At 39.4% G+C, this 26,000-nt stretch overlaps 1 protein-coding gene across 3 annotated transcripts in view; it reads right to left on the bottom strand.

Moving 5' to 3' along the window:
- The window catches only part of sfpq (splicing factor proline/glutamine-rich), a 34,834-nt gene that overhangs the window by 5,574 nt on the left and 3,260 nt on the right, over window positions 1–26,000 (bottom strand). For 2 of the 3 annotated variants that reach the window (XR_013785536.1, XR_013785537.1), the window contains 5 exons: window positions 25,164–25,360; window positions 23,628–23,712; window positions 23,437–23,551; window positions 23,303–23,351; window positions 12,606–12,715 (listed from right to left, as the gene is read on the bottom strand). Coding sequence is in view for 1 of the 3 variants with exons in the window: in XM_079441961.1 (XP_079298087.1) it covers window positions 7,707–7,826; window positions 12,606–12,715; window positions 23,303–23,351; window positions 23,437–23,551; window positions 23,628–23,712; window positions 25,164–25,360 (676 nt within the window). In the remaining 2 variants the exon portion in view is untranslated. Of the gene's footprint in view, window positions 1–4,804; window positions 7,827–12,605; window positions 12,716–23,302; window positions 23,352–23,436; window positions 23,552–23,627; window positions 23,713–25,163; window positions 25,361–26,000 lie in introns of those variants that run through there. The other variant, XM_079441961.1, reaches the window with a different exon arrangement.

Raw genomic sequence — 26,000 nt, 5'->3', positions numbered from 1 at the left:
GCTATCAACGTCAAGGACAATCTAGAGCAGTTCTCGTATGGTATAGCAATCGTTTCTTGAACGCAGATTCGGCAGTTACATTAATTAAATTCATAAACAAGAAAAAAAGTATTACCAATACGGTTAAACAACTGGTTAACTCTAAAAGGTCCTTTTAATCTCATACTCCTCCTGAATTACTGAAAGAGCCCTCACTTAAATCAACATCACCTAAAGGGGGGAGAAAAAAAAAAGTTGGAGTTTATGAATCCAAAGCAATCTAGGAAATGCAGTCTGTAGGTAGTTTCACACAGAAGGAAGCACAGAATAGCACATTTCAATGTAACCACTAAAATAAATTAGCTATCCTACGATTATAGATTTAATTACATTATTCAATTTATGGCCAGATTCACAAAAAACTTAGACTGCGGTCACTTAAGACCTAAAACTTTAAGCGCAGATCTGTTTTAACATCCGATTTTCTCCCAAATGATTTCCCATATAAAACATTACTAACAGTGTTTACTTAAGGTGCCCCTATTATGGATTTTTGAAAATGACCTTTCATGCAGTATGTAACAGCTCTAAGTGAATGAAAACATCCTGCAAAGTTTTAAATCTGAAAGTGCACCGTGTATAAAGCTATTGTCTCTCAACAGAAAGAGTTGACAATCATTGAAACGAGTCATTTTTAAAATGAATCCCAAGCCGTTTCATGTTGACGTCAACAAAACATTAGCATATTGCCCACTTGTTGCGAACTTGGATTTTTGCATTGGTCTGAATTAAATTGCAAATTCATTCTTTGACACTAGGTGCTGCTTTTGGAGTGTTAAAAGCTCACAAACACTGCTTTAAAATGAAATCGACCAATCGCCACAGATTAGCGTCACACGTTTTGAAAAATGAATTGTTGAACGAATCATTTGGGAGTCGTTGAGCAAATAAAGTAAAAATAAATGCATAAGAAAATTAAAGCTTTTTTTGACCTTGCATGCATGTCAACCTGTCGTTGGGGACTCCCAAACCAAAATATGAACCTTTCATAACCCATAATAGGAGCACTTTAAAGAACACTTGAAGAGAGAATAATTTTTGTATTTGATGCAAAAGAGAACTGAATTCGTTATTGTGCGCCGTCTGAGTGGCAGCTTTGTGCATGTGTGTCAAATGTGTACCCAATCGAGCCAATGACAACTCGGGTCAGCTGGCCAGAGCAATCAGGACACTGGGTAAACCTTACTGATGAGCCCCGGAAAGCATCCTGTATCTGAGTGTGCGTGTTGTCATTAAACATCTTATCTTTGGAGATTTAAGACATGTTGAGTTTACTCTAATTAAAAAGGGTTAAAGGGATTCTGTGACTTTTCATTCTTTTCAATTTCAACTCCAATTTTTCATTAGTTTCTTCATTTGAATAATCTAATGAAAGACATATTTTGGTTGGAATATTTTTGGGAATGCCAAATATTTCTAAACTTTATTCTTAAGAAAATATCAGGTATGAAGGAAAAAATAAACATTGTACTCGTTCTATGAATCTTGCCCTAGAACTTTATGATAAACTAAACTATGAGCAGTTAGCCTTCTAAAACAGGGTCCTTGAAATACATTTGGAAAATCTACTGTAAAATATCTATGAAGGGATGGCAAATTTATAACAATTAATCTCTAACAATTAACCTCTAATTTTAAGACACAAAGATGTGAGCAGCAACAACAATAATTAGAAATGGTGCAACACTAGTGACGAAGCAAAATAAACGTAGTTGTTCCAAATCGGACAAACAGGCCAACAAAGTTTTGGAATTGAATAGTTACATGTCAGAAGGTGATATTTTGTAGGGAATTAGTCTTGCGTTATTCATTCTGCTCAAACACAAGACAACCCAAACCAAATGAGTTGACAGGACATGAAGCTGACATGAAGTGACCAACCATGATATGTAGTAACACATGGTGTTTAGGAAGGGATGTAATTCTAAGAACAATATGTAAGTGATACCCCTTTTCCACAAAGACAGTTTGAGTGCTGGTTCGGAGCCAGTTTCAAATCAGTTCTTTCTCTTTCGACATCCAAAGCACCAGCTCCGAACCAGGAAAAGTGGTTCGTAAGTAGCACCAAAACATTGCTGGGCTAGAAGTAAGAACTGCTTGGGGGCAGGGTTATCGTGACCAAAAAGACGAACAAATTTTGACCACCATATTTGAATAACAGCTAAAAACAAACATGTTGGATTTGCCATGTTTGAATGCTGATGGCAAAGCCATTATCATCAATAATAGCAAAGCAACATCCGTCATTGTTGACAGACAGCTCTTTATGCTTTTGGATTGCTCCCACGGCGCCTCAGTGTTGCGTGCCGATCGGTCTGCTCAGCGCCATTGCATCCAGAACAAGCCTGTTGTGTTTGGCACTGCCACGCACGTTCTTAGAAGGCTCGCCAGTCGAACCACCTCTAGCACTGGCTCCGAACTAGCACTCGGTTCATTCAGGTGGAAAAGGAGTAATACTGGTCTATTTGCTACCAAGTCTTAAAGCTCTAGAAGATTTAAAATGGCAAATTCTCTTTTAAAATGTAGTTCGCACTGAAGAAGCTTGAGAACTTGTAAATATTTCCAGGTGGACTGTTCAAAACCTAAACACCCTGACTCCTGGTAACGGAAAGCCAGTCAATCAGACTAGAACCTTGCGTTCTGAAAAGCCATTTTTGCTATTTTGAGAACATTACGCATTAGACAGCTGTTGAACAGTCCATTGGCATGCCATATAAAGCTGAAACTAATAGTGGATAAATGGCTAAAATCCAAAACAGTTCCAAACTTGGCGATACTTCGGAAGTCACGAACAAACCTGTTAAGGAAAAAAAAAGTGTATAGAAAACAACACAAACAATAACATTTATTCCACAATGTATCTGAGAAAATCTGCATGTGAAATTACCTTTTTCCAGCTCCATTCTTGATGTTAAAATTATCTAATTACATAAGCCATGATTTAAATAAAAAAATAAATAAACTGGTACGCTAAGAATTAGTCAAATCAAAATCACACATGGCTTTCAAATTAAGACATTTGATTTAATCATGCTACCAAATTTTCAAAAAGGTTTAAATTTACTAAGAAAACAATGTAGAAGAAAATCAAATTAGTCCTCACTCAAGGCAATACCAAAATAAAGTTACCTTTAAATTACCTAATGCAGGAGTGAGAATAAGATTTTTTTTTAACAGAAATGGTGTAAAATCCAAAATGTAGGTCTCACATCATGCGAAGTGAAATAAAATTAGTTAACAATAATAGTAAATTATGATAAATTACTATTTATAAATGCATTGTTAATCCAAGTATTTGATAAATGTCAAATACAATATAGAAGTCAAGCTTTAATATAAAAATGCAATGTGTTATAATTATGCTAACACAAAGTATAAGGAGTACAGTGGAGAACCATTATTAGCCGTTATTGTCAACTAGAGTCATCTAGTCATTTAATACACAGCCGTAGTTCAACAACCTTCGCAATTCGCACTCAGAATAGCAGATGAATTGCCTGTGATATTGAACGTGATATTGTGCAGCTTGTCAGTGAACTATGGCTGTGTATTAAATGCCGCTCCATTTGAAAACAGGTGATGGAGATTTATTAACTATCACAGAACCGGCTTTACTGGCGAGATGCGCATGACAATAGCATGCGATATATCGTGCAGCCCTATTGTTAACTGACCTAGAATGTTACAGATAAAAAGAAATACCTGCTGTATTAAGTGAAGGGTAAACTATATCTGAAAACTTTTATATTATAAATGACAACAGTGTTATGTTATATAATAATTCAATATCGTCTCGGCATATCAAACAATTAATTCGCAAAGTAGCATTTTGTTTCAACTGCAGAACAATGAATCTATAATCCTATACAGACAACTGAATCCATTAGTTGGTTCTGTGGATACTACACATTACAAAAGAACAAAAACAAAACAAAAAGGGCTTTCAAGCAGAAAGTAGCAATATTTTGAACTTTTATTGGAGTCAACCACAATAACTACAAACAAATTAAAAATTTTGAAATTAAATTGAAAAAAAAAAACATGCTACTTAAACAAGTCTCTGTGTCCTGTAACCTCTACATAGGTAGTCAACTTTCACTTGTTGTATAAGAAATAGGGCAGGGCAATATAGACAAAAGTTCCAAGTTTCCAAGTTTCCAAGGTGTCTCTCAAGAGCCAGAATGCTGTATGCCAATTAAGTGAACAAGTGAATCACAGATTTGCTTTTTAACAGCTGAGTTAAAGGCAAATTGTATAATTTTTTTCCAGGATTAAAAGCATTTTAATGGCGTTCCTCAATGTCATCTTAAAGCTCCAGTCCATAGGTTTTGCCTTGTTGCCATCTGTTTGAAAACATGCAATTGCAGTTATTTGCAGAATGATCTTCCTTGTGTGGGTTGTGCACAGGCATGGCTCCAGCGCAGATTAATCTAATGTTGAGGAGTATGTGTGGCTGTCAGTCAACGCACCAGTGTGGATACTGTACTTCAGAATCATAGATTCTAGTCTATGTATTGGAATATATGACCCAAATAAAAGTTCTCACCAAATATTGTCATCTGAACATGTCTGCCACGTTTGTTCTGACCAACTGAGGGAAAAAGCATTACGATCGGTTACCTCACATCACATCAAACTGCACAAATTATTCTTGCTATACTTTGTTCTTAAATTGGTAATGTTAACGTTCTCTAATGGTCATACCATTTGAATTTCATATTAAGAAATTTACCTATATATTTTTTTTTTTATCTTTCTTCGACCTGGTTCTCTATTATATACAAATCTTGTGTAATCCCAGGTTATCTGTAATCAGAGGCACATTTAAAACTAGAATATAATTTAAAATTTCAGTCACGTGTCTCATAAATAATCCTTTCTGGATTACAATCCACCACCAAAATGATACATTTAATTATTCCAGCTGCTGTGAGAAAAGGATATAAATGATCCACTACCTACAGGATCATCACATGCAATAACCTACTAGCCAGGACAACTTCTTTATGTTTACAGATGTGATGTAATGATGCAGCATCATGCTCAAATTTCCCACAAATTCCTGTCAGTACCACTCAAATTAGAAAACATTATAAACTTAACACTGTGAATCGGGCTGAAGGTGATAGTTTTGAACACTCGCTGGTTATCTACTTGCTCAAATATTGATTTCAGATCATTTTTAACAAAAAAGATATTTTTTAAATTTACGGACTGCAGCTTTAATGTGCAGAGACAACTAAGAGGCATTAAAATGTTCACTCCCCCAAAAAACTGCCCTCACAATGGCACATTCAAAACGTCAATGGTGCGAGTTTGTGGAAGGATTGTTATATCAAACGCTTAGTCATTTTTTTTCCCCCCAAGTCCATTTTGTGACAACGGGGGCAACAAAAATACACTTCACCATTGACTTCAGATTAAAGCAACTATATGCAAGTTCATACTATTGAAACCACAGGTCTAAAACATTCTGGTGGTACACTAGTAAGGCAGACTTCTAGAAAGGCAAATGGCTCGTCTTGTCCAAATGTCTGTTCTGGGAGTATGCAAGTTTGGTGAGCGCGTACAAAAGTCTGTGAAAAGTGCAGATTGCTTCATGGCTGCAACAAATACATGTGTACTGCTACCCACTATAAAAATGACAGTGACATACGATTTTTTGTAATAAATCACAAAAGAAATCCCTACATAAAGTTGCTTTAAATGAATTTAAAATCAACAGAATTATTTATAGTTCATTTAGATTCATATGCAGCAAAACGAAAACTTAAACTGCTGCTTTGTCCAGTATAAACTGTACAAAATAATAAAAATCTACATTCTAAAATGGATTAGCAGAATTGGATTTAAACAGCACAGGAAACAAAATGCTGCATAAACCTTAAAATTTGCTTCTGAAATGGAGTACCGTTTTTTCTTGAAACAAGTGGCTAAGAGATTTCTAAAACTGCAATCCACTTAATTTTTCTTTTTTTCTTTAGAAAATGACTAATTTATGACTGAAGTTATAATGATGTGTTATAGGAAAAATTCTGGGATCAGGGCTAAAGCCCGTTTTACACATACTTTACTTGCTGTGCGTATTTTTATCCATGGCCACGTTAACAGGCGAGAGCATTCACACTGCACACGGATGTGGTCCGACAATGTGCTCCTGGAGCGGTGCGTCTGCAGTAGGGTTGGGTATCGAGAACCGGTTCCAAATTTCCATTATTACCAGGTACTCGATAAGACACGTGCATTTCAATTCCATTTAACGATTCCTACGTTCGCATTTTAATGTGATTTTAAACGATTTACTCAAACCATTCCGTGCATTTCCACTAAAGATTTGTTCTGAGCCTAAACGTGCCTCTCTTTCACATTTATCAGCCAATATGCACAAAAATACGTCAGTATATCATAAACAGACAGACAGACAGACAGACAGACAGATAGGAAAGAAAAACGCAATAAACATGCTGCCTATCAATTAAGTGACAATGGATGGCACTCATGGACCGCAAAAACAAAATTCTATACAACCAGCAGGATTGCTTATGATTTTTCTTTTGCAATTAAAACTTTGAGTCAACTGCGTCTGTCAATGTTAAGTTTATTTAAAATGTTCGGATAGCCTACTACCTTTGAATGTAAAAGTAGACTTATAGGCCATGTTTAAATGTTTTGCCACTTGCTTGAGCAACTTTAAACTTTAAATATTTTTAACAACTTTAAAATGCATTGAATAATACATGGTTTATATTAGTTGTGTTTAAATGTGATTACGTCTATGAAAGATTGTATTACTGTACCATGTACAAAGCAAAATCACAACGCTGAAAAAGCACAGTAACTCTTTGAATTTAAAATAATGGATAAATGTGTTTGTAGTATACATCTGATCAATAGCAGATGGCAAACACGTCCTACGTAAAAGCACAATGTGCCAGTGCCGCTTCTGCATCGCGTAAGAAGTGCAAACGGGCTGCATATGCACTGCAATCAAAGTATGTGTGAAACGGGCACAAGTTAACCAATGAAACAGTCAAATTTAAGAATGAATGTCTAAATGTTTAAGCTATATTTCCAAATCATAATGAAAACTGATATCGGATCACACCATATTTATCTTCACAGCAAAGTTGTTCAAAGTTAGCGATAAATCAGAGCTTTAAACTGTAATAATGGATCAATTAAAATGGAAAAAAATAAATAAAAATTTACTAGATACCTATATCTTTACATGTCAGGTGTCAGATATCTGACACTTAGCCAATTTAATCATTGTGCCAAGAACACCTGATTGGGGTTTTGGAAAACCAACTGCACTCTTTATTGAAAATGTACATGTAGTATTTTAAATGTGAATGGCACAGAACACAGCCATAGCAAGATCAGAACAATTTACAATATTCACCAGTATAACACAAGTAACATGACAAGACTAGTAAGAAAGAGGATTACATGTTGGTAGCACTAAGCCACTGCTGGCCTCAATAGTTGTATTAAACCTATTAAGAATACAAAATAAAAATAGGACGAAAAAAAAAATCTTGCCACAAATGGTATGAGTTTCCAGGCTAAAACTGCAAGAAAATTCTTTAAACTTAAATACATCAATTGCGATTCCAGAACCGAGCCTCTGGATTTCCACATACAAATTTTGATTTTAAAGTGCCAGATCAGAAGCGTGGCTTCTTGGCAGATCCTTCATATTCCTCACGGACCCTGCCAAATCCTGGGTTTCCAGCACCCATGCCCCTTGGACCCCCTGTGCCACCTTGCGGGAAACGCTCATTGCGCTACATTGACCATTTTCAGTTATGTATCAGTTGGGTATTTAGTTTTGTAGAAATAATGGCGTTTACGTCCATGGTTAGGAGAGAAAAGCAACAAAGGGGTAACAAGTTCCATGAGTTCCAAGAGTATTTTGAGCAAAGCATTATAAAAGTGGGATCCAAGGAAAACAATCGGCGAAACCGTTCCAACACGCAGATCCACAGGTGCCAGAGGTGACATAGGAAAAGGAAGAGAGGGTAATGTATTTATTAGTCAAATCCCATTACAATGCATTCCAATAGCGCTGCTGTGATAAATGCTGCAGGAAACTGTTACTAACCCCATATGCATGGGAGATTTTAAAGCAGAAATGCGTTGGATGCCCCAAATATATATGGCAGAGGTTTGTACTTTAACACAAAAATCCTGAGCCATGTGGGCAACAAACAACATCTAAAATAGGAACACATTAGTTTTAATAAGAATTATTTTTCTGCTTCCTAAAACTAATTTCTAAACATTTGTATTTATGAAGGGTTTTACTTTTATCCTATTTTATACATATTGCATTTGAAAATGTGTTAATGGGCACTTTTACATTCCAAGAGATTGTGATTTCAGATAAAAAAATAAAAAAAGTTAGTAATTTTAAATTGCAAACTATTTAGCCATCACATAGTTCCATTTTAAACCATGTTTCTTCAGTTGGTCATAAACCGTGTTTATCCGGTACTTGTCAGAACATGCAATAGTGCTGCTGGTTAACTGGATGAAATGGAATGTCTGCAAACGTGAAAAAGAGCATGAGTTTGCAGTAAAAATGCAAGCAGCATTTCTGTAATTTACATTTAGTTTCAACGTGTTCCAAGATTACCCCATCTATACAAAAAAAGTAATGCCGATTTGATATAATTCTTTAAAAACTTTCAAAGCATATGGCTAAGTCAAAATTAACACTGAAACTGCACATTGGCAGCTTGCAAAAATAATTGTCATATCTGCTTGCTGGGAGTCCAATTCTTTCAGCAAAAGAGGTTGACCACTTTAAGTCAACATGAAACTGCACTTAACCCATTTTTCTTCCATAAAGCAACATTTCAGTGAAACAACAGCCAACAACCAAAACAAAACAAAACAAACCCTCAAAGCAGAACTTAAAGGGGTCATATGATGCGATTTAAGTTTTCCTTTCTCTTTGGAGTGTTACAAGCTGTTTGTGCATAGATGAGATCTCTGAAGTTGCAAAGACTAAAGTCTCAAAACCAAAGATATTCTTTATAGAAGTTAAGACTCAACCACGCCCCCCTAAAACTGCTCATTCAAACACGCCCACGTCTACGTCACTGTGTGGGAAGATTTGCAAAACACCACCCATATGTATAGGCAATGAGAGGCATAACTTTTATTCTCGCTGTGTAGTATTGTTGCTGCCGCCGGTGCAATGTCAAGGAGACGCTGTGTTGTGAAAGAAGAAAGTGCTTTCATTGGGTTTCCAAAAGAGGACACAGTATTTCCAACACCGTTCCAGAACAGTTCAATCCAAATATTAGAGCGTGTAAAGCGCATTTTACGAAGAACTATTTCCTGAACCTGGGAGTAGCCTGCAGCTATGCACAAAGGCTGTTCCTGTCACTTTGCAAGGACAGTCTGGCGCTTCTGACTCACAGCCTGCAAGTACGTTTTCTTATTTAGAGAATTTGCCACTGACTACTCAAACACGAGTTGAGCAGTGTAGAGTAGTGCTTGTTTGTCGTTTCTCCAATCACAAATGCAAACATGGTAATGTTAACACGACACAACACATAAAAAGACAGTACAAGTCATTATAATCAGTAATTATGTCCCCACAGGATGCAACAAATGCCTTGTTTATAATGGGTTTTACTGTTTTTGTGTCATCACAAAATCACAATACGGTAAGGGGTGTAACATTTCCGTCTCACGCTTGAAGTATTCGGCCAATCACAACGCACTGGATAGCTGGCCAATCAGAGCACGCCTTGCTTCTAAGAACGACGGCGCGCTTCAGAAAGGCGGGGCGTAGAGGAGCAACAATAATGTACAGTATGCGGTAGAAACACATTTTCCACAAACATTGCATTACATCAAATACTTTTTTTTAGCAACGTCATATGACCCCTTTAAAGGCTAAGTCAGATTTAAAGGTGAGGGGAGGACTATTTTCCTCCTAAAACACAACCAGCACTCATATGACAAAATGTAGGGGTCCATGAAGCCAACAAAGGCAATCATTTTAGAGGTTGAGCAAGTAATAACATTTGACAATAACCCCAAAAAAGTTAATATAGCCTAAATAATGCACAATAAAAACGAATGAAAGCAGATGGGGTCCATTTTGATTTCATCTTGACTTTAAGTGTTAAATCTGAGAGATCTACTTTTAACATTTTAGATATACAAATAAAATGTTTACTTAGACAAAATACTTTCAGACACTTATAAAACAATTTATAATTTCTATACAAAAATCAAGCTTCTGCTTTGCTAATAGTATCGTATTAAAAAACTTGTTAAACTTGTCAAAATCTTGCTTAATCTTAAACAAAATCAGGTTTTACGTTTGACAACAGAATGAGTAAATGCCCACTTGTTTCACTTTTATTATCTTTTTTTTTTAATACATTATACGCATTAAAAGTCTGTTGAAATGTGGAGCCATTATTGACACTTGAAGCCTATTGGAAGGAAAGGCCAATTCCCATATTCCCAATAACACTGCCTGTAGCTAGGGCTAGGGATGGGCGATATGGGCTTAAATATATCATGATATTTCTGGTATTTATTGTAATAACGATAACAATGACGATAATTCAAGGAATCCCGTTTCGTTAGAGAAAAGTATTATCTTTCCTATTTTTACCCAAAATAGGGTGTTGGGAGCATTGCTGAGTGCACAGTTTAATTCATACTGGAAGCCGGAGGGCGCCCTTGCGCAGAAACTCCACATATTCATAGTAGACGTAATACTACGGACAGCTTCATGAAGGTATCCAGCTATCGCTGAATAAAACGCACAACGGAGATAGAGAACTTTTAACTGATGAAACTAGAAGACAATACACATACGATTGCACAAAATATATTTTTTATTTGTGTTAAATCTTGAGTATTTTTATAAGGAAAGTATATTTATAACACAATGCTAATCGATATTGCCTTTATCACTGTATATAATACTATCATTCTGTAATATGAAAATCTGTCTGGTCAAAAAATATATCAAACACTCGACTATGTTATTAAGCTAATTTGGAGCAAAAGGACATCAATAAATGATATCTTTGTTGGACAATAGGTTTGTAAACAGGCTCATACACATGCAAAACTATCACACGCGTGCTACTGCACTACATTTATTCAGATCAATGTGTGCACTGTACAGCCCTAACCAAATAGTTACAGATTGTAAAAGGAGCTCGAGCTCCTCATTTAGCGATTTACTCCTCAATTTCACATCCAGCCTTCGCTCCGCACTGTCGGGCACAGAACTGTCAACAACTAGACTTTATCGTTATTATCGTGGGAAGACTAATTCTGATCGTGGGGAGAATTTTTACCGGTATATCGCAAACGATAAGATATCGCCCATCCCTAGGGGCATCAAAATAGTTCAGCTATTAAAAGATACTGCAGTGAAAGCAGCATACAGGCAACACATTCAACAATGCAACAATCTGTAAAGCATTGGTTTTGCTGCTGTATTACTTTGCCGCAACACATAGCATTTCCCAGCAAGGGCTCAGGACAGGCAAATGTAGTACAAATTCACCATGTATGGACTTAAAAGGCTTAAACGGTAAGTCACAGTGTAGCTACATTACTACAAACTGCTGTAGTAATTGTTTCGAGACAAATACTTAAACTCTTAAAATAGAAATACTTAAAAGCACACCGGGTAGGAGATATAAGAATTATATCTTGGTGATTATAGAAATGTGTGCCACGTCCAAGGAAAACTCCCAAGTTCTTTTTATTATAGCCAATATGGGTCAAACTCACTCTCACCATCCAATATCAACAAAATTTATGTATGCCAACCATCACATCTTCAATCAGCTCCTCAAAAACTCAGCCACATCATTTTCAGTCACTGTAACTTCATGTCACATTCATTTTGTGATTAAGTTGCTTTTAAGTCTATCTGCACTAAATGCCCACAAGTTGGTCGACACTACGAAAAAGAGCTCAAAGCATGGAAACAGCATTTCCATGCGGGTACCATTGCAGCACTGACGTGACTTAGACATGGATTTGCAACTCTTTATATAAAAAAAAAAAAAAACTACAAAAAGTATTTCACCACAAAACAAGCACAGCATGTCATAGGGTATTATTTCACCAGGCTTTGTGTTTGAAAAGATGGCACGTTGCTAATTTAAAGATTACACAAACAGAGCGCAAACATGCCTGTCTTTTTTTGCAATTTAGACAGGACTTACAAGTACATGCTGCAAGTAGACAGTTGTATAAAAATTCTTGGGCTTTAGTACAGACAGACATCCAAAGTAACAAGAGAAGGAAAAGTGATGGAAGCTGAGCTTGAGTGCTGACAATGACTTCTGCAACTAGATGGTGACAATATAATTGAACCACAACAGGGATCAAAACACACTGCCCACTGACAAGCCTAGAAATAATCCATTCACACCTAACTTCCACATTAAAGCTTCAAAAACAAAATGGCCTCGATTCCTATGAACCACAACAGCTCAATTCAAAGATTATCATTCATACAAAACACACCCACATTCACTCTCGATTTCAACTCAGGAATACATTACCATTTCGTTGGGCACCATGCCCCCTGGTGACGGTCCCCCCATTCCCTGGTGTCCTTCAAAATTCATTCCTGCCAATTGGAACTTCTGGCTAGGTGATCCAAACGACATATCTGTTTATATATATAAAAAAATTAAATAAAAAAAGCGCATACATTATTAGGATCATTAACCCTATAATTATTTTTAAAAAGTACATTTACAATTGTGTGTTATAGGGTAAACATACCAATTAAGCTCACCAAAATCTACATTGAGATATTTTTAGTGCACAAGATATTGGTTTCAGTACAAAAAGTTGTTAAAATAAAATATTAAAATTTAATTTTAAATGATAAAAGCATTTCAATTAAGATATACATCGTTAAATTAAGTCTGACTGTGCTTAATGGGTACATTTTTGTACCCTTTAAGCACACCCCTATTCCCATTTAACCTGTTAGCCTGCACCAGAGCGACCTCGCACTGAACGATCTTTGTTTGCATGTGTAATTGTTTTCTAATAGAATAAATGAAACGGGACAAAGTTAATCTTGACAAACTTTATATCATTCTGAGGGTCTAAGCCTCAAGCATCGACGACAGATCGCTGTTTTTCGATGGAAAGCTTATAAGGAATGAGTGGCACAAATTTGCTACATTTGTGTAAGCAGTACACATCCAAACACGCAGAGTAAAAAAGCCGTACGTACCTTTATCATTGTAATAACGAGCCACAAACGCGTCCACTGCTGAAATCCCAGTTTAGTTAGAGAGGTAAGGGTCCACAGAAAAACATCCCAGCGAGCACTTTTAGTCCAGCGAAACAATAACGTTGTAATAAGGATGAATATTCCTTTGTTTACATTTCATTTCTTCAGAGAGTTATTGTTCGCGTCCGTTATGGAATAAATTACGCTCAAAAACAGCGTCTTGGTGGTAAAAAAACAAAACGATGTTGTAGAATACGGTCTTACAAATATAATGAGACCGTCTACGGAAAAAAAAGTCTCAGAAAAGCGGAATATAGATTATTTGAATTTGGCGCTCCCTCCTGCCGGCAGTGACGCTTCTGTGACGCACGCTGTCATCTGAGCGGGGCATAACTTAGCGATCTGCTTTATCCATAAAAAACTGTTTTTTTTTTCTTCTACATTTTTTATATGTGTGTGTGTGTGTATTGTGTGGGGAATGTGGCCGTGTCTGCATGATTATAATCTGTATGGACGCACATCAGCGTGTTTATTAGCGACTCTATGACGGCTATCATTGTGATTCATTGATCAGCTATTATTGATTATATGGCCCATCTGTTTGATTATAATCTGAATGGAAGCACATCAGCGTGTGTTTACTGACTCTATGACCATGTCTGGCAATATCACTTCACGTCTGGCAGTGATATTTATCATTGTAATAACGAATAACGAAGAATACTTCAGTATACATACTATATACAAAGCATTTTTTTTCTATTTTTTTTCCTTTTTTATTACTCAAATAATTATTTTTGTATTTTTTAGTGCTCAAATAAATCTGTCTATTATTTTATAATTGAAAAACTATGCAGGAACATGTACAATGACTAAAATAGCTTGTATAATTCTGTAATCCATTTGGTGGTTATTTTTCCTCAAACAGGGGGGTGGGGGGACCATAAATAGTTTCAGAAAAAATATTGCAGGAATCTCATTTTTCATGGTATCTTCTTCAAATTTGAAATATGAACACATGAGACGCATGGCTTTCGATCCATTACTTTTCTGGATTGCTCCAGGACTTATTTCATGTATTTGTATATGAAATAAAAAAACATTCAGTGTGGAAAAATATTTTTCAAGGCACGTCAGTGTCTATAACTTTTTATCTTTTTGAGCATTATCAACTCTGGATGATAGATAGTAAAGCCCAGAGTCTCTTCTTTCAAAAGATACCTAATTTGTTTGTGTAAGCACACTTTGTCACAAACTGTTACCATTTTAATTCAGGTAGGTTATTTTCACCTGCGAGGCCACAAATGGGGTTGAAGGTTAACAGGTTAAGCTCACATCAAGTTAAATTTGTTTATTTTTTAAAGAATAATTGTAAAAATATATTTTTGAAGGTACCAAGTCAATCACAAAAAAAAGCAGAACACTAAAATCAAGCAACAAGGCATTCAAGTTTATCAGTTATATATTCATAATGAAGTGTCATCTAAACACATTGCAACATCTATACTAGTCCATGTTCAGCTAAGTAACATTCAAAATAAATAAAAACATTTAATTCATGGGGATGAAGACAAAAACTAGCCTCATATGAAGCCTCTTTTCAAATGGATGTCAACTTATCTATAGTCTCTTAAGGCTGAAATACACTACAAGATTTTTGTCCCGATTTTCCACAGACTTACAATCTGGAAACGTTTATGCTAGTTGTCAAAGATCAGAGCCAGTCTGCAGATTTGTGTTGACAGAATCTACCATCATGTGTATATGTAAAGTCCGTTTACATAGACTTTCAATGTGTAAAGAGCTTAAACGGAGCACACTGAGCTTAATGGAAGCAGCAACAATTTAATACATTTCATGTAATATTTATTAAAATGACAGGATTTTGCCAAATAAATATTCTAGTTCATGTATTAAGTTCATACATATTTTAATATGAACTACTAGTATTAACTATGAAACTATACTTCCCTGTCGATACTACACTCGTACTGCGTCGCTAGACGCTATGGGGAAAAACTCCTTTTTCTCCGAGGACTGAAGACTTTTTCAATCACGCAGTGTGACTGCACGGCCATTGGTTTGTGCAGTAATAAAAAACGAACCAATGGCTCGTCAGTGGTACTGCACGAGCCTATGGCGGCAAAGCCCGCCAGAGCCCGCCAGAAGGGGCGGGGTCATCTGGCTATATAAGCGGGCGCTTCGCCATAGGAAAACAGATCAATTCTCCTTCAGCGACGACGATCATCCCTTCGCTGACACTCGAGACTGGAAGACGCTCGCCGTAGAAACGCCTCGCTGTGGATAGAAGCTGCCTTTTACTCTGCACCCTCTCGCTGCTCTGCCTGCTCTTCGAGCCGCTCCAGCGACCTGTGCAGATGCCAGCCTCGTCCCCTGCGGCCATCCGGTGAGTCTAAAATCAAATTTCTCTGAAAGAGCAAATTTCAAGCGACGTTGTTGCAAATGTCGCACTGCGAGTGTGGCTCGTGCAGGGAATGCTGCACGATGCAGAAGGGCAGTGAGCGCTTCGCCTCTGTGGGCAACGCCCACACAGACTGCGCGTTCGTTGAGACAGAATGCTCAGTCGAGTAGGAGTCTCGCTCTTCTCCACTCGCTGGCCTTCTAGCAAGGCAGCTCCGCTCTTCCGTTTCCTCTCTCTCAGCAAGCTCGGAGAATGAAACGATAGGGCCACGGGGCTAAATAACCGGTTTTGAGTGATCCCACGCCGGCTCAAGAGCCCGCGTGCTCACTCTTACCGCAGCGCTCTGATCCGCCAGTGTTTTTACACGTGAGAATCACCGCCCCTCGTTACATGAGCGGCTATATCCTCTTGGGCGGACCGGAGTAGAAAGCTATCTTTGACAGCTTTGTGTGTGCGTGTGAGTCGCTAAAGCTGCTCCCTCACAAACAGACTGCTTTCTTCGAAAGCCGCCCCTGATTCGCTCACTATAAGGCGCCACTGCCTTCCCCGCTTTCATGTTCCTCTTCTCCCAGACACCTCGGAGGAAGGAACACTTAACTCGCGGAGCGATCAGGCTTGAGTGATTGCACGTCAGTTTATCTCGTGTGCTCACTTTAATCTGCCGGAGTGTGTTAAACACGCGAGGATCAGCGCTCCTCATCACACTGAGTGGCACAATCCATTTATACAGATCTTACAATACTGCGCTGGTTGGCACCGCCTTCCCCGCTCTCACTCTCTGTAAACTGAGAGATCGCGGGGCTGAGCGGGCAGGCTCGAGTGATTTTTGCGCGCTGGCATAGCCCCGCCTGTTTCACTCTGCACACAGCGCTTTGATCTGCCGGTGTGTTTGCACTAAGGATTAGCGCCTCTCGCAGCTCTTTGATCTGCTCGCGCTATTTTCACTATTAAGCTGTCCTTGCTGCGCTCGCGGTTGTACTACTTCAACGAAGTTGGCCCCGCCTCCCCTGCTCTCGTATTTCTCCCCTCCCAGTTACCTTGGAGAAGAAATATTAAATCGCGGGTTTGAGCGTTCAAGCTTGAGTGAACTTACGCTGGCCAAAGCCCCGTGTTTCACTCTCCATACAGCTTTGATCTGACAGCTGACAGTCTGTGTCTTGCCCTGCCTCCCCTCGTCTGCTACGAACGGATCTGATGGGATGCGTGCATCAGTTTTTGATCTGCCAGGGTGTTAACACACAAGGATCATCAGCACCCCTCTTCTAATGAGTGGTTTGATCTTTTTAGGCAGATTGATAGAAAGGGCTGTCATTATGATTATCTCTGTCAGGTTCAGACTCTAGACCCCGCCCACGGGGGAGTTAACTGCTCTCCTGATGGAAGCATTGAGTCTAGCGCCGCGAAACGGCCTCTGTCACGCCTCTGAACACCCCATTTAGCTCGGTGTGTCTACGGCAATGTGTTTGTGTACATACTGTTGTGAACTGGGCCCATTTATATAGTGCCCACACAGCCGATCACTACTATAGTGAGGAAAAATAAAACGCAAACATTTTCAAAGGAATAATTTTCTCTTTAACAGGTGTGTTGAGTCCCCACATGGCGACTCTCCATCCAAATTAATTCCAACACCCTTGCCACACGGGCCGAGGCCTGGCAGGCCATCCCCGGAGTGTCACAGTGGGTTCTGGGGATTATAGAAAGAGGTTATCCACTTCAATTCGCTCGAGGACCCCTGCGGTACAACGGCAGGGTCCACACCTTAGTGCGAAGCAGCAACGCTCACGTTCTGCGAGCCGAGGTGGAGAAATTGCTGGTGAAAGGAGCTATAGAAATAGTTCCCCCAGCTCAGAGCGAATCAGGCTTCTACAGCCGTTATTTCCTCGTCCCCAAAAAGGATGGCGGCGTCTGGCCCATTCTCGATCTGAGACGTCTGAACCGCGCCCTCATGAGACGGCCATTCAGAATGACTACATTGAAGCAGATCCTCTCGCAAATTCGCCCAGAGGACTGGTTCTTTTTGATGGATCTGAAAGACGCTTATTTTCACATCCAGATAGCCCCCCCATCACAGACTTTATAAGTCTATATGATTTTCTCTTCAACACAATAGGAGACATTTAGCAAAAAGAAGACTGGCTGAAAAAATGGCAATCTGTTTGAGAGTAGGTCCTATAACTTGCTTATGGAAAATCAGAAATCCAGCGAGCGGTACACAAGGGCAGCTTTGTACAACTTTCTGTTCCCTATCTGTCGTTCACTACAAGTTATGTCGTGACGACATTAGGGGATTCACTTGGGAGCCCCAATCACCTCTGATATTAAGAGAAAACGCAAATGAATATTGGCTAGTGGATTTTGCATACCTGAGCCACTCCCCGTGCATACGGGTATAAATAGGCAACAGGGGCATCCACTCATCAGATTTTTGCTTCGGAGCCGAGTGGATGTGAAGATTGCTGATCTCCACAAAGCTTTTTCACCTCTTTATTTTGTTCCCGGTTGGCGTTACGGTGCAGTCAGGACGATTCTTGAAATTCGCCTTCGAGGGTGTGGCTTATCAATACACGGTCCTGCCCTTCCGGCTGGCTCTAGCTCCCCGCACTTTTACGAAGTGCATAGACACGGCTCTCTCCCCTCTGAGACAGATGGGAATCCATGTCCTGAATTACCTCGACGACTGGCTCATTCTGGCACAGTCAGAGGCAGAGCTGGTAGCACACAGGTCCCTCCTCCTTTGGAGAACTTGGGACTCAGGATCAATTTAGCCAAGAGCTCCCTGTCCCCCAGCCAACGAACTTCGTTCCTGGGGACAGTTTTCAACTCCGCCCGCATGAAGGCGAAAGTGGCGCCAGATCGCGTTCTGGCCATACGGCAGCTCACGGCTTCCTTCAAGATTGGAGCCTCCTACCCACTCAAATCGTTTCAAAGAATGCTGGGCCTCATGGCCTCCGCATCGCCAGTTCTTCGGTTGGGCCTTCTCAAGATGAGACCCCTTCAGTACTGGCTGAAACATCTAATTCCGCCTCATGCGTGGCGTCATGGACGCATTCGTGTCAGGGTGAACCGGGCCTGCGTGTCAGCCCTGGTCCCCTGGAGGAACCTACGATGGTTCGAACAAGGCGTGACAATGGGTTTGGTTTACAGAAGGAAGGTTGTTACAACAGATGCTTCCTACACAGGTTGGGGAGCTCTGTACAACGGCAACTGCCTCGAAATGGAAGCAGTATGTCGAGCTCTTCAGTTCTTCCTGCCAGTCCTGAAAGGTCACCACGTGCTAGTCCGCTCGGACAGCATGACGGTGGTGTCGTACATAAATCGCCAGGGTGGGCTCACCTCGAAACGCCTTTTCGAGATGGCAGAGCGCCTCTTACTATGGGCACATCTCAACTTGCGTTCACTGAGAGCAGCTCATGTGCCCGGCATTCTGAACCAAGGAGCAGACATGCTCTCTCAGAACAATGTCCCCTCAGAGGAGTGGATGCTCCACCCACAGACGGTTCAAGAAATCTGGTGAATCTTTGGCAGGGCAGAGGTCCATGAGACGCCTCTAAATGGTCGGCTTTCTCCGCCTGGTGTCAAGCCCGTGGTAAAGACCCGACAACATGTGACATATCAGTGACATTGTCATATCTACAGGAGCTGTTGGATAAGGGCCGCGCCCCTTCCACGCTCAAAGTCTACGTGGCAGCTATAGCAGCTTCTCACGCTCCTATAGCCGGACAGTCGGTGGGCCGGAACAACCTGGTTGTCCGTTTTCTGAGGGGATCTCGGAGGCTCAATCCGCCCCGACCCCTCACAGTCCCTGCATGGGACCTGCCCACGGTCCTGAGAGCCCTTAAGGGCCCTCCTTTTGAGCCACTACAATCTGCAAGCTTAAAAACACTGTCGCTTAAAACCGCTCTGCTACTAGCGTTAGCATCGGTAAAGCAAGTAGGTGACTTGCAGGCTCTCTCTGTAAACCCTGCCTGTCTTGAGTTTGGGCCTAACGACTCTAAGGTCGTCCTAAAACCAAAACACGGTTATGTCCCTAAGGCGCTCTACACTCCGTTTAGAGCCCAGGTTATTACGCTCTCTGCGCTCCCCTCTTCTGAGGAGGACCAAGAGCTCAACCTTCTCTGCCCAGTCAGGGCATTGAGAATGTACATCGAGCGTTCCACGTCATTTAGACAGATGGAACAACTCTTTGTCTGCTTTGGCGGCCGCACCAAGGGGTCTCCGGTCACAAAGCACAGAATATCTCGATGGTTAGCTGACGCTATCGCACTAGCATACTCCTCCCTGGGCCTCCAGAGCCCCATTGGAGTGAGAGCTCATTCCACGAGAGGCGTGGCCTCTTCTTGGGCGTGGTCTAGTGGTGTGCCTATGGCAGACATTTGTGCGGCGGCCGGCTGGGCCTCGCCGTCCACATTTGCCAGGTTCTATAGATTGGATGTCCCGGCCTTACAGGCTAGGTTTCTCTCTGCTTAGACGGCACACACCTGTCTTAAAGCGGTCCCCTCAGGAATTGCCTGATTCTCCAAGAACGCTCTTGGCCCCATTCCTGGTGCTGAGGCTGTACTTATGACCGTTGAAACGATTTCTAGGCTGGACTGACCTCTGAAGAGTTCGGTCCTCATGCCTCCTGCAGGATGCTTCCTGCTCATAATTGGTTCCTCTGAGCCTTACTGCTCAAGGCCAGTTTTATGGTTGTCGTTTCTCTTCATGGCATGGCGGGATTGTATTTGTTCCCCATAGCGTCTAGCGACGCAGTACAAGTGTAGTATCGACAGGGAACGTACTCGGTTACTAACGTAACCTCGGTTCCCTTAGATACGGGAACGAGTACTGCGTACTACGCCATGCCATGCAGCTGCACGACTCAGGTCGTCGCTTCAGTCGAATTGGCCTGTTTTCCTATGGCGAAGCGCCCGCTTATATAGCCAGATGACCCCGCCCCTTCTAGCGGGCTCTGGCGGGCTTTGCCGCCATAGGCTCGTGCAGTACCACTGACGAGCCATTGGTTCGTTTTTTATTACTGCACAAACCAATGGCCGTGCAGTCACACTGCGTGATTGAAAAAGTCTTCAGTCCTCGGAGAAAAAGGAGTTTTTCCCCATAGCGTCTAGCGACGCAGTACTCGTTCCCGTATCTAAGGGAACCGAGGTTACGTTAGTAACCGAGTACGTTTCTTATTGATGTCACACTGAAGTTGTGATTTTCATAGTTGTGTACCCTTTAAGCTCAGCTTAAATTAAAATGAAATCTTTTAAGAATTACAGCACTGTAAAACGACAGACCAGCAATAAACTGTCAATTTATAATATTATGGATGTAAAAGTACAAGCCAGTAACGCCTGTGAAGTAATATATTTACAGGGCTTGACATTAAGCATTCTCATGTGGTTGTCCTTCGGACAAGTATATTTGTCATTTACTTGTCCGAGTATAAAAGTTACTTGCCTGGAGAGAAAAAAATATTGAGTTATAAATAATTATTTATTGCGGTTATAAAAAACAGATTTCGGTTAGTTAAGATTTTTCTTTTTAAATAAAATAAAGCGATTATACTGTTATATTTGAACATAAGGGAGTATTAATTACAAATACAATTATTTTATATTAAACTTAAAAATAAAATGCTAATATTTACTTTATATATGAATTCTCAAACTTAAGTTTTTAATTTTTTAATTTAATTCAATTTAATCAGAAAATTTGTATAATAAGATATTTGGGCCGTTACCAAACTAATGAAATCAGTATCAACAAAATTAATCTTTGCAATGCAGAGGAAACACAGAAACTGCATCTGAAATAAAACGTTGAAAATAAAAAAATACTGTAAATGTGAAATTAAAACCACCAGTAGGTGGCATCAAGTCACGGTTTATAAGAGAGTCATTGCGACTGAACCGAATCATTTAAACGGTTGATTCATTAAGGAACGAAACACTGTCATGTTGCTCAGAGATGCAAAACAGTGCTGTGGCTGTGTTTGGAATTATTTTAGTTGACATAGCGCAAAAACAAGCAATAGGGCGTCTAAAACGCAAGTCTCGTAATGTTAATGTTTATTGAACTGTTATAAATTCACATTTGAAAAAAAAAAACAAAAAAAACAACAACAAAAAAAAAAAACAGCACTCGATCTTCGTGTGAAACTATATGAAATTATATAAATATATATTTTCTGCTCCAATCTTGATTTTTCTGCTCATTCTTCATGCATTGTAATACTGAATCATGCAGCGAAAGAACGCTCTTGCACGTGAGCTAGTCTAATCTAGACGATTTTACGCATGCACTATGTGTGTTTTGTTTGATTCTTGCAATATACTCGTTAAAACAATTACGAAATTAATCGCAAACGATATATAATCGCACACCCCTATAACAAAGGCTAAATCATAAATGAAGGCAGTTATTATTGTTTTTGGTATTGACTTTAAGTTACTTGTCCAATTGGGCAAGTAAATTTCTCTTTCACTTGCCCGTCCAAAACATTCACTTGTCCCGGACAAGCGTTAATAGAGCCCTGTATTAGCGTAGCACACAATCTTATACAGCTAGTCAGCTAACTGTGTTCTGGAGCATCTGCGCTATATGTTGCTAAAACTATCTTTTGGATCTAATGCAATTTCCCACACCCATGTTCCAGGTTATAATATGCAAAAGTCTGAACAGTAATCTCTTAATTTTACAATAAGAAGTGAAATTTACCCCCAAATAAAAGGCTTAAACGTCTAAAAAAAAAAAAAAAAGCACATTTAAGGGGCTCCTCTTTTGGTGAAACAGCTTTCAAAATGGCCACCAGACAGTGTGAACATATGGACAGACGTATCTCAGTGCGCAATGATCTGATTGACTTCAAATTACAGGAGGTATATAGTAACAAACATACCAAGTAGGATATTAAATTACTTTTACATTTTTGAGATCAGATTATAAAAAGAAAATGTGCTTAATGGGTACGTGAGCTTAATAGAAACGTTTACCCTATTTGATAAATTACGCTTTTATAGTCCATAGGACAATATATAGAGAGAATACGGAGTGCACACTCAAAGACAAAAACAGACTAATCACATAAAACGCATGTGCTATCATTCTATAGCTCCTGGTAGTTTTAAGATTACATTCAAGTGCTCAGTTTTATGATCAAAGCTCTACTGTTTTTACTGTGGGGGGCAAAACAATGCAATACAATGATGGGAGTTGAGAGGAAGCAAAATACAAAATGAAATATAATGATGAGAGTTGAGAGATGTACAAATACACATTCTCTAAAAGCCTGTTGTGTCCTATTTGATAAATGCACTATTTTTTTTCTAAAGAAAAAAAAAAGATAATCAAATTTAAGTTGCTTCATCTAGTAAATGCTCATCTTGATATATTAATACAACGCATGATGCATCACTTTTTTTTTTTTAATCTTTGAATATTTCACATCTACTTGATATGGAACGTATGAACTAGAAAGGTCAGAAGACATGTAGATTGAGTACAGGTTTTTCAGCAAAGTTTTTACAGACTTGGCACATAAATGTGGAAATACTGAATTTCTAGAAAATGAACCACAGAGAACAATAAAATGTATATCTTACCAGCCAACCCCAGGCCTCCACTAGGATTCATTCTCATCTCCCTCTCTCTCTACAAAAAAAAGGAAAATATTTTACTTGAAAGGATTACCAACATTGTAATTAAAAGCTAAGAGCTTTCTGAACGCATTACTTACATTATCCATAAAGCCGCTCATTCTGTAAGACTCCTCACGTTTGCGCCTAATTTGTTCTTCAATTTCTCTCTGTCGCATCATCTCCTCCTCTCTCCTACGGCGTTCCTCTTCTTGCCTGTGGTTGAGAACAACCAATCAGCTACTATTACAGCAAAGGTTTCTAGAACCACAATACACTACATCGGACATACCTGAGCTGCATTTCTTTACGTTTCTGCATCTCCTGACTGTGCATCTCTTCCATGCGACGAAGTTCCTCTTGACGTCTAAGAAGGTCTTTAGAAAGAAAATGCCCCAAATCAATTATTCACTCCATTTTTTTTTTTAACCCTTTAAGACCTGCCATAGAACAATTCCGCCAGAGTATATATTCGTATTTTTACATGCTGTGCTGTCATTCTTTTGAGTATTTTCAAATGTCATATATCAATACAATCCTTAGACCCCCAATTTGAAGGATATGTATGTAAGAAATCAATAGTTACTAGATAAATAGCTCAAAAGTGCAATAAACCAACAAAAAAAATGAAAATCGAAAATAAAAATTCAACATTAACTAAATACAGAAGTATCACAAATGTCAACCTCAAACTTGTCAATGTAAAAAACTTGCATAAAACACTTTGAAACTACATAGAATTGATTTGGACTGATTACACAAATTCGTTTGTGAGATACACTCATTTTTATAAACAGTGCGTTGTGAAGTCAAACCGCTAACATATGGCTTTTGAGAGCAATGTTGATTGAACAACTAAAAAAAGACTGTCAAATAATAAGTTACACTACTCTAAAATCTGTAATTTATCAGAAATAAAAATGCAGAAAGGCTGTGATAACACTTGTGACAGTTCCTGACCAGCATAATGCAGAGGGGCATGTGGCATGTCTCACAGAAGAATGGGGTGCATTTGAATTTGTGGCGTCAATAAGACAACATTTTGTTTTTGAGAGTATGTTGATTGAAAAATAATAAATACATAAAGACCATCTCATTTATTCTTGTGCAAAAATAAATACATAAGACATATATAAGCATAAATAAACCCCACTAGAAACAGAATCTGGAGCAGATGAGCAGTGGGAGGGTTCCTCGTCGTCGGACGCGAGTAGCATTAGTAGCGCTAAAACCTCTACGTCCATGTACTTATTTTTCATGCAGTCATAACATTATGCACGCAAGTGTGATTGTGCTTGCATTTGTAAAGGTGCATTTGTGTGCGTGCATGAAAAAGAAAAGATGAAGCAACAGATTGCAATGATAAAGAGAGAGAGAGAGAGAGTGACGAATAGAATGGATAGAATAGTATGTACAGAAATGAAAGTCAAATGTCGCGGCTTGTGACGTCACATGCGACAAACCTTGGGGTCATAGTGCACAGAACGTGATTACATCATAGTAGTCGTAGGAAAAGGTAACTAGCAACCTCAGATCTGTATAACATGTGCAAAGACGTGCAATGCCGTTGTTGAAAAATCGCATTTTATGCAATTTGTGCAGACTCATTAGAGGGTGAAAACAACGCAACGAGCATGTTGTTGGCTCGATTTGAATGTGTAATGTCTCTGATTTTGTATGCAAAAAGAATTATTACGCTACCATTTTGGTTTCGGTTGGCTTTTAAACAGACACGCAAACCGGAGCGCGGGCGCTCCCGTCAGTTTTAAAGGGTTAAGTAGCAAAAAGGCTAACATAAATACACCAACTCAGCAGAGAAAATACTCACCCTGTCTGAGCATGTTTGCTTGGTGCTCATGATAGGCATCTTCCATCTCTCCTTCCAGCTTCTCACGGGCCTCACGAATGTTTTTCTCCACTTGCTGCCTCTGTTGTTTCTCCATCTCATCAAGAGACTTCCATCGCTGGGAGTATTCAAAATCAAAGCTGCCAGGACGGGCAAACCGAGGAGGCTGATCTCTCTCCCTGAGGTCAAATCACAGCTGTTATCAATTCTGACCAATGTTATGACCAATTAACCATGAAAGTAGTTTACAATCACCTAATAACTTAATTCCAAGAAACTAGGTTTCTAGTCACAGAAAGAAAAATGTGATAAAGCAGGGCTGGGCGATACATTTTTCTTCATATCAGTCAATATTGATAATAGGGTTGGGCGCTATACTGGTATTAACATGACTACCGGTATTATGTTGTGCCACGATATGGATTTTGCTATACCGTGGATACCGTTACATATTCATGGATTTCATTGGATGGACAAAGATTTTTGTCCCAGCAGTCGTTACTGCGTCATCAGAAAGAGAGATACATAAATCAGAACCGGATAGTTTTTCCTTCAAACAAACAATCGGCTTTTCGGAACGGCACACAAACTGAATTACAATAATTTCAAAATGTAATTTGTGTGGTAATATTACCAAAAATTAAAACATAAGACCCGTGTTCGACTTGAAGCAGCACTGCGCAGATCGAGTGGTGTGTGACATTAAAGTACAGAGCTATAGAGAGTAGACGGCTCATGTTTTCGAATCGCTCTCATGTCATACACTGATCGTTCTGCACAACCCTGCAGTGGTTTCCCGCTCAATCACGAGTTACCGTT

This window comes from Barbus barbus (genome assembly GCF_936440315.1).
Source record: "Barbus barbus genome assembly, chromosome: 19".
NCBI lineage: Eukaryota > Metazoa > Chordata > Actinopteri > Cypriniformes > Cyprinidae > Barbus > Barbus barbus.
The sequence above is the reverse complement of the archived record's forward strand: the minus strand, read 5'-3'. Positions and strand labels throughout refer to the sequence as shown.